The sequence below is a fragment of the Nothoprocta perdicaria genome, unplaced genomic scaffold (assembly GCF_003342845.1).
Source record: "Nothoprocta perdicaria isolate Ctin4 unplaced genomic scaffold, notPer1 scaffold_399, whole genome shotgun sequence".
In the NCBI taxonomy this organism is placed as follows: Eukaryota; Metazoa; Chordata; class Aves; order Tinamiformes; family Tinamidae; genus Nothoprocta; species Nothoprocta perdicaria.
The window spans coordinates 211,412-226,467 of NW_020455642.1; the positions used below are offsets into that span (position 1 = coordinate 211,412).

At 63.2% G+C, this 15,056-nt stretch overlaps 2 protein-coding genes across 3 annotated transcripts; one reads left to right on the forward strand and one right to left on the reverse strand.

Annotated features, from left to right (window-relative positions):
• The first annotated feature begins 1,421 nt into the window (after positions 1-1,421).
• Positions 1,422-8,745, forward strand: GRAMD2A (GRAM domain containing 2A). The gene is made up of 11 exons (XM_026045115.1): positions 1,422-1,525; positions 1,714-1,771; positions 2,820-2,892; positions 2,971-3,074; positions 3,870-3,968; positions 4,940-5,011; positions 5,993-6,055; positions 7,194-7,350; positions 7,508-7,607; positions 7,726-7,833; positions 8,057-8,745. The coding sequence occupies exons 1-11, from the start codon at positions 1,422-1,424 to the stop codon at positions 8,058-8,060; spliced, it is 942 nt and encodes a 313-aa protein (XP_025900900.1). The 3' UTR covers positions 8,061-8,745.
• Positions 8,746-11,182: 2,437 nt separating this feature from the next.
• SENP8 (SUMO peptidase family member, NEDD8 specific) lies at positions 11,183-14,640 on the reverse strand. Of its 2 annotated transcripts, none has more exons than XM_026045114.1 (2): positions 14,524-14,640; positions 11,183-11,854 (listed from the first exon to the last, which is right to left on the reverse strand). In XM_026045114.1, exon 2 carries the CDS (start codon positions 11,819-11,821, stop codon positions 11,183-11,185), a length of 639 nt encoding a protein of 212 aa, XP_025900899.1. In that variant the 5' UTR covers positions 11,822-11,854; positions 14,524-14,640. The 2 variants fall into 2 exon arrangements, with proteins under 2 accessions (XP_025900899.1, XP_025900898.1); XM_026045113.1 differs by lacking the exon at positions 14,524-14,640 and adding an exon at positions 13,164-13,362.
• Between the last annotated feature and the right edge of the window lie 416 nt (positions 14,641-15,056).

A 15,056-nucleotide genomic window follows, 5' to 3' on the forward strand; every position in this document is an offset into this window, starting at 1 on the left:
CGTCCGGGATCATCCCGGGCCGCTCGGGCAGCAACCGGAGCGCCCGGAAGGGCTAAATCCCCCGTCGCGGATTAAGCCTTGCGGCTGCGCGGGGATTTAAGGGATCGCGTGGGGGAGGCCAGTGGCGGCTCCGCAGGGAAGCTCCGGAGCGGGGCCCGTCACAGAGGGAGAGGGGCTTGTCCGCGTCCCCCTTCCCGGCCTGCTGCAGGGAGCAGGCGCTCGCTTGGCCAGCGCCCGCCGCGGATTTGCCGGCTGGTTTTTCCGGGTTTTGTCCAGCCGGGCATTGCCGGGGGCGCTTGGCCGGGTTTGTTTCCTCCGGCCTGCCCTCGCGGAGCAGTTTGTCGCTCCGGCTTCTTGGCTCGCTGAGCATCCTTGTCCGGGAACAGTGCCGCAGCCCTCCTGGCGCCTTGGGCCCATCCCAGGGCTTTTCTCCGCTCTTTCCCGCCCCATGGAGCGGCTCTCCGGCTCCCGAGGCCACGGCGGGAGCCGCTTGTGTGGCTGTTGTGATCCCACCGGCGCCGCGGGTCCGTCCCCGGCCCCCTCGGCTGCGTGTGACATTGGGGCCCGGCAGGAGCGAGCGGCGCCTGCGCCCTGGCCGGCTGCGATCCGCCCGGAGCGGGGGGCTGCTCCCGCCGGGATTCGGGATTCGGGCTGCTGAGTGTTGCGCGCTCCACAGGTCTCAGGCTCATCCTTCCGAGGCCTGGAGGAAAAGCAGCCGGCAAATTAATTTCCCCGGTGACGCTCTCGGTCGGGATTATCCCTTTTCCCTTTCTGCATCCCCATCCCTCGCCCAGGACGGGGCCATCTGTCACCTGCCCGTGCGCAGGGAGCAGGCGCTGCCCGCGCTCCGGCACTCACCGCATCCCGCTGCCATTCCCGGGAACGCGGAGCGGCGGCCTCACCTCCGTGCCCTGCCGCCGATAACCTTCCCCGCGGAGCACGTGGCCTTTCTGCCTGCAGCTGATAAGCACTGCTGATAAGCCCCGGGCAGCCAGTAACGGTTTAGGCGGAGGCGCGAGGCGGAGGCGGCTGCTCCCTGCCCGGGAAGGGGGCCCGGGCTCTGGGAGCGGCCGCGTGAGTCCCGCAGGATTCCCGGGAGCGCCCGGGCAGAGCTGGGGCCGCTCCAGAACGTCGCGCTCCGTGTCCTTTTGCAGGGCTCCCCTTCCCCTCCGCGTGGTGCCGTTCCGTGCGGCACGGGCTCCGAGGGCTCCCGGTGCACTTGCTCGGCCGGCCAGCCCGGCTCGTCCCTGCGCTGCCGGGAGCCGCTGCGGCCGGAGCCTTCGCTCCTCGCCTCCCGTGGCAGGAGGTGCCCCTGATCCCCCGCGCGCCTCCAGCAAACGCGGGAGTTTTTGCTCTCCTGGACGTGGCCGCCCTCGAGCGGCAGAGCTGGGCTCAGGGCCGCGTCCCCGCAGGCCGGGCCGATGCACGAGCGCGCGGCGCCGCAGAGCAGCCCCGAGCCCATGCGCGGGCGCCACAGGCTGGACGCGRCGCACAAGGACAGGAGCCTGGACTCGCTGGATGGCAGGTGAGCCCCGCGGGATGCTGCCCGTTCCCGGCGGGATCTGCCGAGCCCCGCGCCCGYCTCCCTGCGTGCCTCCGTGCGGCGAGGAGGGCGCCGAGGCGGCCGCGGGCACCGCTGCCRTCGCCTTTCCCTCTTGCTGTGCCTTTGGAGAGGGACACGACGCTCTCGGCTCACCCGGCTCCTTGTTGCAGCCTCCACCTGGGCGAAGCCCTGAAGGATGAGGACCTCAAGAAGTGCCACCGGGACGTGGTAGGTGCCGGGCGCCSTTCCCGCTGGCGCCGCGGGGCTCTGCGGGTGGAACGGGCTCACACCAGCACAGAATCCTTTCCCCCACACGGAGAGGGGCCGCCCGGCCYGGCTCGCGGCACCGTGGGGAGGAGTCGCCCCCACTCCCTCCTACGCCCTTGGGGGGCTGGACGCGGCAATTCCGCTCCTCCCAAAGGAAGCCTGGCCTTGCTGGGAGCCCGGGCCTCCCTTGGCCTCGCTCGGGAGGGTTTCCCAAGCGAACAAGCAGCCTGTCCTGCTTCCGAGCGGCCTTCGACGCCGCGGCAGGGCCCTGCGCTTGGCGGGGAGCGGGTGCCGAGGGCACCGCAGCTCTGTTCCCACCACTTCCCAAGGAGCCGGAGGGAGCGGAGCCGACGGGAGCTGAGCAGAGCCCTTGTGCTGCTGAGCCCTGATCCTCTTAGCGCCCGGCTTATCCGCTGCCGCGCAGGGTTGAGGCCACCTTGTCGCTGTCCTGCAAACGCTGCCCCGATCCCTGCGCGCTCCTCGGCTCCCGATCCCGTGCATTTCTCCCTCGGATTTTGGGGGACTGTCCCAGCGGGGCCGACCTGACGTTTCCAAGTGATGCTGAGCGATCCTAATTTAGGAAGCTGCCAGAGGGCTGTCTTAAGCGCGGAGATTTAGCGCAGAGCGCTGAACTACTTCCATGTATTTAGCTTATATTTAGCCGTGTGCAGCTGCCGTGGCGAGGTGCAGCCCCGGGCCGCCGCCGCTCCCACCGTTCCGCGYGGGCTCCGGGAAGCGCCGGGAAGAGCGGGAGCCGGATGGCGCGGCGCGAGGGGCGCAAAGCAAGTGCCCCCCGCCCCGCACCGGGACACGCAGCCGGAATCACGGCTTACCGCTGGGAAGCCCCGTCCTGCCGGAGGCTTGGCTGTCTCCTCCATGGATACTGGGGGGCAGGGGGCACGGGGGGCGGGAGGGCCGGCGCCGGGACCCTCCGGCAGCGCCTTGGGGGACCCACCGGGGTCGCGGTGTCCCCGGCCGCGCCGTGACGCGGTGCCGCCTCTGCTTGCAGGCCGCCAGCAAGTACAACTCGCAGTACCACAAGCTCTTCAAGGACATCCCCACGGAGGAGAGCGTGCTGAAAGGTGGGAGCGGGCGCGGAGCCGGCGCGCGGCGCCGCCGGCACCGTCCTCACGCGCCGCCGTCGCCGCTCTGCGTTGCAGTCTGCTCCTGCGCGCTGCAGAGGGACATCCTCATCCAGGGAAGGCTGTACATCTCCCCCAACTGGCTCTGCTTCCACGCCAACCTCTTCGGCAAGGACATCAAGGTAACGGCTCCGCGGCCTCCCGTCCTTCCCGGCGGAGCCGCTCTCCCCTGCGTCCRTCACCTCCGTCCCAAGCGCTCCCTGCGCCTGGGCCATCCCGGTGCTGCTTCACACGGCCAAGGAGGGAGCTGCCCTCCCATCGCCTCCCTCTCTGCCTCGGGAAAGCAAATACGGGTTTGCTTGAGAACTGCCCAAGGCAGAAGCTCGTAGGTGCCGCGGCGCTGCWGGAGGGGGATCGAGGGCTCCGGCCGTTCTGCTCCGCCTGCAGCAGGACGTTCTCCGCTCGGTGCTGTGGCCGCCGCGGCTCCTCGGCCCCGTTTGAAGGGGGTCGTTGCTGCCGAGCGCTTGCACAGCTTAGAGCAGCGCCTTGAAACAGGCACCGCATGGAAGGGCAGCGCTCGTTTCCAGAGCCCGCCGGGGCTCTGCGGGGCTGCGCTGCCGTGAGTTGCACCCGGCCTTGCTTTGAGCGCAGGGACTCGGCGCGCGGCGCCCGATGGGCCGCACGGAGCCCCGCTGTGTTTGCGTTGGATGGAGACTTCCCCGCGTCCTCGCTGTTTTGTTCAAGTAGAAACGAAGTCCAAGCCGAGATTACCACGGGGGCACGGTGACCTTTAGCAAAGCAGAGCTGCTCCTGGGAAAGGCTAAATCCCCGCCTYGCTGCCGGTCACAGGGCGCTTACGCTCCTGCCTGGAAAACCTCTGTGTTTCCAAGGAAAACGGGCCCCGGGGCTGGGAGGTGCCGGGCGGGCTCGCCTGGCCCCGCGCGCCGGGCTCCGCGACCGCGTGTTCTGCCTCGCAGGTCGTGATCCCCGTGGTGTCCGTGCAGCTCATCAAGAAGCACAAGACGGCCCGGCTGCTGCCCAACGGGTTGGCCATCACCACCACGGCCAGCAGGAAGGTGAGGGGAGCCCCTCGCGCCCCGGCGCGGCCCTTCCCGCTCCTCRGGAAGCAGCGGAGCCCCTTGCGCTGGCGCCCGGCCAGGGCAAACACTGCAGCTTTGCCTGGGTTTCTGGCCGCAGCAAAGCCCGGTGAGGCTGCAGAGCCCCGCAAACCCCTTCAACCTCCTTGAACCCAAGGGAGGAGATGAGGTTTGGGGCAAAACTTAACCCGAGCCGGCGGGAAGTTTGGTCAAGGGGCCTTGGTTGACGYGTCGGTTGTTGCCTGCGGGAAGGTGTTGATGTGCTGTTGTTTGGGGCTCCCCAGCTTCCCTCCTGCCGAGGGCACCGCGTTGCTGCGAGTGACGTTGAGCTCGAGGCGGCGCCCGGCTCGTTGTCCCCTCCGAGCAGGGTGGCAGGAGCTGATTAAACCTGCGGGATTTTAGCCAGGGGTGGCACAAAATGGGATTTGGGTGATCAAACGACCTCCCTTTTCCAGGGCCTCTTCGTGCCCGGTGYGGAGCCCGCCGGGCAGGGCTGGTGCTGCCTCCTCCCCGGCCGCGACCGGAGCCTCGGGGCCGCGTTCGGCTGCCCCGTCCTCCCCGCGCTCCGAGCTGGGCTGCGGGGACAGCACCAAAACAGAAGCGGCCCCAAAAAATCTGGTGCAGGTTTTAGGCTGCTTCGAAAAATAGYAGCCGGGGAGGAGCGCAGGGAGATGCGTGCGGGGAGGACGGGGCGCCGCGGCTCCCAAGGGCAGCGGATCCGGGGCAGGACGTCCCCGCCTGTGGGGACGCCGGCCCTCCCGCGAAGGCCCCGGCAAGCAGCAGCGCTGCGGTGGCATCGGGCAACCGTGCCGAGCTGCTGGTGGCCGGTCCAGCATCGTCTCGTGTCCCCYGCGTGCTGGAGGCCGAGCCGGTGGCCACCGTCCCTCCGGCGCGGCAGGACGGATGGAGCAGGGAAGGATCCCTCACGGCAACTTGTCTGTCTTCCGCAGTACATTTTTGTGTCGCTGATCTCGCGGGACAGCGTCTACGACGTGCTGAGGAGAGTCTGCACCCACCTGCAGGTACCGCGTCCCACCGGCCGCTCCTCCGGCTGCCGCCGCTTCCGCAGCGCCGGYGCTTCGCGCGGGCCCTGGGCCGCCTGTGATCCCCTTACAGCAAACACGTCGCCCGGGGCGTCTCTAGAGCCCCCTGCGACCCGCGGGCTCCCTCGTGGCGTCGGCCACTCCATCCCCGAGCCGSGGCTGTCCCCATCCATCGCTCTCGGCGTCTGGGCCCGGCCGCTGTCACTCACGTGCCACGTAGGCCCCGTGTCCCAGCTCCCTGTGACCTTTTCTGGGTCACCCATGAGCTGGGCAGGGCCCGGCACAGTTTCTGTTGGCTCCTTGGGCGTGTGTACGGATCGGTTCTAATCCGGCAGTAATACCCGTTCTGCCGGTACGCGCGTCGCTGGCTTTTCCTCTGAAGTTTGGGGAAAAATGATACAAAGTTCTTTAAAAAAWATATATATATTTATGTGTGTATATATGTGTATATATACATGCACACACACACACACACACATATATAATATATATAGAAAATTAATCAAAAAGCCTAAAGGGCGGAGAAATTCATAAATCTGTCGGTCGTTGAGCTGGAGATGAGGATTGCCAGGACCCCTTGTCCGTGCCTATGGAGCACTCCCAAGCGGGGGTGCYGTTCTGCCCCGAACGGGCGCTTCCCGGGTGCGCTGGGACACGGGGCAGTGTTCGGGGTGACCCACGGTGCAGCCCAAAGAGCTGACGGAAACTCTTCCACAAACCCTTCTCGAAGGGCAAAYACTTCCTTGCCAGTAAAGAAGCAGTTTGCAGGTTGCTCCTTTGCTGCCTTCCTTTGCACCTTGCCTGGCTAGGTCTGGCGCAGGGAATCCAATTTAATTCCCCCACATGTGAGACTTCTCAGCTGTGCCTAAAAACTAAGGCTTGTGATCAGGGCTTAGATAGGAAAAGGGGAACAGCCCCGTGGGCAGGTGTTGGTGACCTCTGTTTTCTTCTGCTCTCCAGGTTTCGAGCAAGAAGAGCTTGAGCTTGAAGGAATTTTCGGAGGAGCCCGATGCCGTGTCGCTGGTGAGCCGGGTTCACCGTGGGGAGCCGCAGCGGAGCCCGCGGTGCCGCGTGCGGGAAGGGCCGTCCTCGCGCTGCGGGCAGGGAGCACCCGCGCGGGCGGCTTCACCCGTCTGCTGGGACGTGGCAGCAACAGCAGCGTCAATGGAAGGGTCAGGAGGGTGGTTGGGAAACCCACGGCTGGGCGCGAGCGTTGCCCGAGCAGCCGCTCGGCGCCTTCAGAGTGTCCCAAAGGCGGCTTCTCGGCTCCCACCGGCTGCGCTCTCCCGTTCCGGTGACGTTCCCAGTGCTGCAAGCGCGGATGATGCGTTGGAAACATGTTATGTTGATGGCTCTGCTCCTYGTGGTGTCTGAGCATCCCTGGGCTTACAGCTGAACGGGCAAGCGCTTCACTATGGCCACGGGGAAGGACGGTAGCCAGGATGGCCAGATGTGGTGGAAAGCAGCTCCTGGGCCGGGCTTTGGCTCTTCCTCCTCTTCCAGGCAGGGTCTCTGCAGCGCGCCGCGGTCCCCACGCGGCGCTCAGGTTGTTCAGAGCTGCTCGAGCCGCGCGCTTTGTCTGGGATGTGAGCGATGAGGGGGCCGGGTGGGTAAAGCCGGCACCTAGAAAAGCTCGTGCTGGCCCCGGGCGAGCTGGTTGCTCGCTGCTGCCGGTCCCGGGTGGTTAGGAAGTAGCACCTGCAGCGTCTGCAAGGAGGCCCCCGTGGCAGGTCTGAAGGAAGGGCACAGTGATGACGGGGAGCAGGTACAAGCTGTCAGACGGTGTSTGCTGCTGGCGCTGGTGACGTTCCTGTGAGCTCTGGAGCATCCCAGGGCCTGGCCGAGGGCTGGAGGTGACGGGTCGGAGCCGCTTCGTCCTCGGCTCCTGGCTCGAGTGCATTCGTGTGGCGGGAAGCGCCAGCTCCGCGCTGGGCTGGGGACACAGGGGACGAGTGGTTGGGTTTCAACCAGGGCAACGTCTCTCGGCAGAGGCTCCCATGTTGGCTGGAGCCGTTTTCTAGGGATAAGCGGCGCTGGGTGCGCGTAGGGCTTTGCTGTCAGAACATCTATGGAACTGCTGCCCCTCGTGGGCGCTGCGGCGGGCGCAGGCGGCTCCGCGGGGAGCGGGACGCGGGGCCACCAACCCCGGTGCTGCCCGCAGGAGGTCATCGTCCCCGAGGGCAAGTGGAGGAAGGTGTCGCCCGCGTCGCTCTCGCTGTCGCTCCCGGACGCCGAGTACCAGTGCATCCACCGGGCCTCGGGCAGCAGCCTCAGCGCCAAGGAGAGCTCCTTTACCTCGGAGGAGCCCTTGGTCTCAGGTGAGACACGAGGCCTGGCCCTAATGTGGTGCTTCCCGGGCTAAAATCCGTCTTGAACGTGTGCTTGCTGGCCCTTGGTGAAGGATGGAGGGCTCTGCGCGCTGGGCACAGCGGGAGCGGGGATGTGGGGGAACACAGCGCCTGGCTTGCCTTGCAGAAAGTGCAATAAACACAGAGGAGGAGCTGGAGGGGGAGCAGAGCTGCGTGGCCGAGCTGAGACCCTCCGACTACCAGCTGCTGAAGATCTTCATCGTGCTGTGAGTGAGCGGAGGGGCCGCGGCTTCGGGGCGCGGGGCGGCCGGGCCAGCCCTCCCGCGGGGAGCGTTGGCCTCGGCCCGCAGCCCTGACTGCTGGTGCTTGTCCCCTGGGCCGCAGCATCTGCCTCCTGGTCGTGTCGTCTTCCTACCTGGCGTTCCGCATCTTCCGCCTGGAGCAGCAGCTCTGCTCCCTGAATCGGGACTACCTCTCCCGTGGGCACAGGAGGTGAGGGCCCCTCTGCCCGGAGGGGTGTCTGGGGACAGGAGGACGATGCGGGGCACGGTCACCGCGTGGTAGATAGCGCTCGCGTTGCTGAGCATCCCCCAGAGGAGCTGTGGTTTGCGTGGCCGGGGCGCCGTCTGCCTCCGTGGCACTTGGAGCCCGTGCGAGGGGACCCCGGTGCCGCGCTGGGCGCTCGCCTCTGTCCTACCCTGTCCTCTGGTTGCAGGTGACTGTTAGCCCGGAGCTCTGGCTCAGCACAGACAACGAGGGAGAAGCACTTTGTGTACAGACGGCCGCCCAGGCTGCCGCAAAGGCGGACGCAGTGTTTGGAGCACCCGGATCTCCCAGTGTCGGGGCTCTCCTCTCCGCTCAGCCCCGGCAGAGCCCCGTGTCCTCCCGCCTGTGGGACCCGGTGGCTCCTGTTGCAAACTTGGTGCAGGCCCTCGTGCACCCATCCCGCTCTGGAAGGAGGCGAGTTCCGTGTCTTCCGCTCAGTAGCCCCAGGCTTGACTGTTGCACGTGGCCTGACTTTCCCTCGGGGACCAAATACCCTCTGTTTTCCTCCCTCGCGGACTCCCGCTCCCGAGCAGGACTGCTCCATGGGTGACGGCCACCGGTGCCAACTCCCCGTGCCATTGGAAACGCGTTGTCTTCCCGGGACGCTGAGGCACCGCTGCCCCGCTTTGGGCCTGCCCGGAGGACATGCTGCTACAACGGTCACTGTTTTTTATCCCAGACTTGGGATTTCTGTGTTAAAAGATGATCTTTAGCTAGACCGGGAGCCCTTGGGCACAAGTGGGGGAMCTCCTAAAGGATGCAGGGGGCCCGGGCCTGTCCTCGCCGGCCCTGCTCCCGTGCTGGGGCCGTTGTCTCCAGTCCCGCTCACTCCCGCGTGCCGGGCTGCCCTGTGGGCCCCCGGGGGAGCAGGGTCCGTGTCCCGCGCCGGGAAGGTGCCGCCAATGTCAGTGTTAGAGCCCGGGAAGCGCCTCCGCCACCGCGGTGACGTCTCCAGGGGGCCGCGAGGCTGCTCCCGGCAGCCAGGGAGCTCGTTCCCGGGGCGCCCGCGCGCGGCTCCTCTCGCCAAGCACTTTAGGGTCCCCCGGGCCCAGCGTCGCCGCGCGGTGTGGGCCGGGTGACGGGAGCGCCGCAAGGCCCTTTCCGCGGGGTGGAAGCGGCTCCCGGGCTCGCGGGAGGCCGCGTCCTTCCCCAGCGCCGCGCGCCCGGCTCCCCTGGCCGAGCCCGCGGCGACTCCGCAATAAAGTCCGGTTTTGTAGCACGCCCGCGGCTGCGGCGCGTCCTTGGGCGYGGGTCCTTGGCCGCGAGGCGGGCGCTGGGGCTGTCCCCGCTCGGAGCCCAGCTCCCGACTGGAACACGGGGCTGGAGGCAGCCGGGAAGCCCTCGCTAGATGGCGGCAAAGGCAGCAGGATGCGGCCCTGCAGCGCGGCCTCCCGCGCCCTGTCCTGCTGCCGGGCCTGCTGGCACAGGCTCAGCCTTCCTCCTCCTCCTCCTCCTCCTCCTTTTTCCCTGGCTTCCCTTCTTGTACCGTCCTGCGCTGTGGGAAGGGGGCCTGGCCCGCGGGGGGCACCTGCCTGGCTTGTCAACACGGCTTTGTCCTCAGGCCCTGGGAGCACTTGCGGCCTAAGACCTTCCCGCTTCCCTTCTCTCCCCATGCGCCTTTTCCCACCTTCTCCAGCCCCTGTTCCCACCCACCCGCCCCCCTTGCTCCACAGCTGCCCCTAAAAACGTGGCCGAGGTGCTGACCCAGCAGGTTCATCCTCCCCATGGCACCAAGCTCCCGCAGAGCCCATTTCAGTGCTCGCTCCGGCTACAAGGCCGGTTCCTCCCGTTGAGACTTGAGGCCGCTTCCCAGCGCGGGCTCCACTGCTCCAGAGGGCCCATTGGAGGAGGCTGCCGCCGGCAGCGAGGCCGTGGCCTCACAGGGACCCACAGCACCGCTGCCTGGGTGTTTGGGGGTGTCAGCAGGGGGGCATGCGCTTACCTCTGCCTAAGCACCAAGCAAAGCTCGCTGCCCTAGTGCTCGCCCCGCTCTTTGTGCTGGTGCCAGCGTTGGTGGGGCTGGGCAGCAAACGAGATCAGCCAGGAGACCCAGGGCAAAAATACTCCCTGCCTTGGGGCCAGGGTTATTTTTAACCTGTGTTTCGCTGCGCCGGTTGCAGGTGGGGTTATTCTGCTGGACGCTGCCTAAGCAACCGGCTCTGTGTCCCGGGTGGGTACAGGTTATTTCTCACCCTGCAAGGACAGCTGGATTTTTTCCCCTCTGCTGCCAGTCCTGTGTTTTGGGAAGAGGATCAGCTCTTCGATCCCATCCATAGGCCAACGCTGCAGGAAAAGCGTGTTCGGAAGAGGCCAGCGGTGGGGTGGACAAGTGCATTGAGCACTCACGCCTCGAGCTGCAAGGATGCGGCAGCTCCTTGGCTTTTTTACCTCAAATCCTGTTCCTTTGTTCTCCTCGGTTTGTTTTTCCTCTGAGTCTGTGAGGGCTGGCTCTGTGCTAGAGGGAACGGCACCCGTCTCGTGTCCTCGCAAATGGTAAGCAGAGTTTGAGGATGCCTCCCCCCGCCCGGCAGAAGGGAGATGACCTAAAATTGTAATGAAGAAAACTTCAAAGACCGAATGTCACTTTCCATCTCAATTAAGCTTCCCTTCCTAGGATGTGTTTTTTTCTGCTCACTATTAATCTTCCCCTGGCTCACAGAGACAGGTTTTAATATGCAATAAGAGCAAGCAGGGGTGGGGAAAGAAAAGCTACTTTCATGCTGCCTGGAAAAACCTACATGAAGGAAAAAAAAAATCCCCTTTCTGTAACTAATGACAGCTTTTCTTTTTGATTCTTTTTTTATAAATATCTCAGCAGCAGGTTGTTGGCTGTGACTGCAGCCTTGCTGCTTAACTCTGGCTTTCACAAAGACCATGAGGGGCAGATCAGAACCATTTGGAGCTGGGTTTTAAGGGCGGCTGCCAAAGCTGGTTGAGGGCAGCAAATTACAGCCACCTCCAGCCAGGGTGTGTTGCCCGCTGGGCAGGGGTGGAGAAGGGTCTTTAGCAACTCATTCTGCCCCAGCATGAAGTGCAAAAAAAATAATCACCCTTGACAGGAAGACTGAATTGAGAGCAAGGTGACTTTACTAGTCGGGGTTCAAAGGCCAGGCATTCTGGAGCAGACTAAGGCTTTCGGAGGGGGAGGAGGGCGCTCGCGGGGTGCAGCCGTGCTGGGGGTACGTTCTGCTTCAGGCAAGTGCTGCGCGTGGGCACGTCCCCGGGGCACGGTGGGCACCGCGCCGCACGCAGGGCGCCGCGCACAGGGCGCCGCGCACAGGGCGCCGCGCGCCGCTCACTTGCGCGCGAGCTCGGCCACGAGGGCCTTCCACTCGGCCCTCTTCTGCGTGATGTAGCACGGCGTGAGGAGCTGCAGCAGAGGCTCCTGCCGCCCCTGGAAGTATCCCTGGCACAGGGCCTCCGTGTTGCAGATCACGTACATCCCGCAGTCGTAGCTGTTCTGCTGGGCAGGCGCTTTCTCCTCCACGAACGGCACTTTGCCCCCTTTCCTGCCCAAGAAGGCCTCCAGCTTCCTCGCCACTTGCTTGGCGTGGGCAGAGTTGCTCTTGCTGTGGGAATCGTAATGGGCGAAGGACTTTTTGTCCCTGAAGTAAACCAGCAAGCTCCAGTGGCTGCCTCCGGCAGTCTGGTTGGAGTTGTCGTTGATGGGCAGGAACAGCAGCTTCTTGTGGAGAAGGTCTAGCGGTTGCAGGAACARGGCCACCTCCTCCTGGCTCGTGGCACATTTAATGAACTGGGCCACCTCGGGCCCAATAAAACTCACCTGATCGCAGAACTCTCGGAACTGGTCACAGGCAAAGTACTCGAAGGCAAAGCCAATGATGTGATCATTGAGCCAGTTGGGTGGGTCCAGCAAGGCCACGTCTGACTGTCTCAGCAAACTGTCCATGTAACTGAGCACCACAGGGTCCATTCTGCCGAGACCGGCGCCAGGGAGCTCCCAAAGCTGCAACGCAGGAAGGGGAGAAGGTAAGTGATGCAATCAGACCCCACCTTTATCACGATGAAGTGCAACAAATTTATCAGGTTCCTTCTTGGCGAGCGGTGAACAAAAGACCACGTTTCCCAGACCTGTATTGCGGGACCAAGGTTTGAACTGTCTGCTCGTTGATGGGATTAAGATAGGCAGCTCGGTTCCTCGTGTGCAGCTCTCCTGCTGCCCGGGAGCAGCACGTTTCTCAGCACTCACTGCCGAGATAAACATTTCAGAGTTACAATTTTAACCTGTGCTGGGGGGGAATTGAAAGCAGTCGCAGCTGGGGAGCAGCAGGAAGAACTATGTGMTCTTGGAGAGCTGGTGCTTCTGTTTCACCTGTACAACGAGGGTTGTGGCAATTCTTTGCCTCACTGGTTTTCTGAAGAAGAAGTTTTTTTAGGGCTGTAAGAGCAATATTCAGGCCTGCTCACACGAGTAACAGATACGGCCACGACTCGGTGCCAGCCCCACGCTGCAGCCAGCGCTGCTGCTCCGCCAGCGCGGCAGCCAAAGCGGCGCTGAGCAGGGAGCGCAGAAACGCAGCAAAACAAAACTACCAGCAAACCCATTCCCTCCAGTTCGGGGTGGGGTTTAGGCCAATTCACCGCACGCTTGGTAGAGACTGCAAGAATTCAAGTCGAGCCGGAGCTGGCAAGTTCACAATAGAGCTATCAAGTTCAGCTTGGCATCTAACGCACCACAGTTCTGCTCACAAATGCTGCTTGTTACATTGATTATTTACTTCCCTAACCAAAAGGTGGGGCGTTTTTAATATCTTGTAGTGGGTTTATTATTATGGCTATGTCAGTGATAGTTAGAAGACTAATCTCTGGGTCAGAGGGAGATTCAGCCTGGCTTTGATGGCAGAGAACATCAAATGCTGGCTCGAGAAGGGGAGAGCAGGGCGCACACGTGCGATGCCTCCCTGCAGCTCATCTCGCTTCAGAGAACTTCCCTGGAGCCTTAGATGTGCAGGCGGAAACGGTGTTCCCTACGTTCCCCTGAGGAGAAAACGGCAGGTGAAATTCAGCACAGACACTCGTCAAGTCATTCAGCCCCGTTTTCAAAGACCTCTGGCTGTTGGCGACGTCACCTTGCTGCTCCCCATCCTCCTGGACACCAGCAGTAGAAGCCCCTGCGTGATGTCCACCCACCAGGACCTCTGCTCACACCATCCTAGTCTTTCATTCCATCATTTCCCCAGGCTCCCTTTTCCCCTCTTAATGTGTAGCTGCCTATTTCCTTAAAAGCCTCTGGAAATACAAGCGGGTTTTACCACCTGGGTTCTCCCATCCATGTGTTCGAGGCCACGTTCAAGTGACTTGAGGCCATTTTTGCCTCACCTGTGTCCAACACAGCAAGAAAACATCTCRGGATATCTTCAAGCACTGTGTGAAAAAATCTTAATGAGGAGATGGCTTTAGCATGATTCATTATAAATAAGACACTAATTACCCACTGTGATAGGAAGGAAAAGTCACATGCACCGAGTTGTTTACGCGTTAGGAAGGGGTACATTTGGGCTCCTTATTGCAACACAAATCATTAAAAAAAGAAATCCTTCCTGTGCAGGTATGCATAAATTAAGAGTGATTGATATCTAATAACTCCTGGCAAGATGCCCACGTGTGTGAGTTGTAAATAAGAGCAGGCACGAAGCACGTGTAAGGCGTTGGAAGGAAGGGCCACGGGAAAATATCTCCCGCTCCCAAAAACGTAATAACTACTTGTGTATCCGATAGATCCAGGCATGCCAGGCAGCGAGAGTCACCGGGAGGAAGGGGAGCAGCCGTTTTTATTTATGCTGAGCCAAACGCAATGGCATTTGGCCGCGCTTCCTTTATTAATGCACCCAATGAAACCGCTTCCAAGTTTAGAGAGGGCAAATCTGTTGCAGGGGGCARTGCAGAAAAGCAAAAAATCCCCCCCAAATGCCGCCTAGAAACTTAGTAAATGGTGTAGTTGTAACCACACTCAACCAACTGTAGATCCTGCAAGCCCACAAGTGGCCCGTTTGGGGGTTTACAAGGTCACTGCCGAATGTTTTGTCCACAAAACGTTGCACACAACACCCCAGCCTGTCCTTCTCCGCATTATTCCTGCTTTGTCTTCTCCCAAAGACACGCAGAGGAAGCCAAACGGCCTTCYAGTCAAGGGCAAATGAAATTAAAGGCTGTGCAAGGAAGCGGGCATCCTGTACGCTGTTAATTTTCCACTCTGCAGAAACATTATTGTTATTTTCAGAGAGACATTTGGCAGCCTCCTGCGATGAGGCAGGCCGCCCGGTTAGCGCGGGCGCCGAGCTGCCACCAGCTCCCGCTTTCAATTTTATTATTGCCATCTGGTATCCGTGAAACTGCTCTGTGTTCGGCCCGGTGACTCACCACACGTTACACATCTTAAAGGCAAAAAAAAAAAAAAAAACCCAAAAAACAACCCTTTCTCGGCTCCGGTGCCTTTCCGAGCCCTTAAGATAAGGGCTACGGATGGCACCAGGAGCGCGGCGTGGGAAAGGGGGTGCCGGGATCCGGTTTGGCGCCTGCGGGAGGAAACCCTTGAGCCAAAGACGAGCCGGGACCGGAGCATCCCCGGACGGGACGAGCCCCCGGCGGCCTCTCCGTGGCGTTTTCCGCACGTACCGATCCGGGCCGGGCATCTAGCGCCGCTCCGAGCCGCGGGCCGGGCGTCCGCCGCGCTGCGGGAGAGAAGGCGCGCTTGAATTCCGTGAAAATCTAGCTGTTTAGGTTAAATAAACACCGGGGGGGTGGGGGGGGGTGCGGGAGGGGGGCTGCTCCCGCCTCCGCCCCGCAAACGCTTCACCAAAACCCGCCGTTTTCGCGTCAGAGGCAGCTCAGGGCTCCGGCACCGCCGGGGTTTAACGGCAAACGCGACCCCCCCCCCTCCATCCCCCCGCCCCTCAGGGCCCGCGGAGCCGTTAGGGGCGGGGTGCCGTTGCCATGGCAACGCCGCGCGCCGCTCACCCGCCGCCTCAGAGCGCGCCCCGGCCCGCTCACCGGCCCGTTGCCACGCGCCGCCGTAAAGCTGGCGGCGCCGGCGCGTCGTGAAGAGACTCTTCCCCCCCCCACCACCTTTCGGGGGCGGGGCGTTGCGGGCGGCGCTCTGCTGCACAGGCGCCTCGGCGCGACGGGGGCGTGGCCTTACGCCTCGGGGC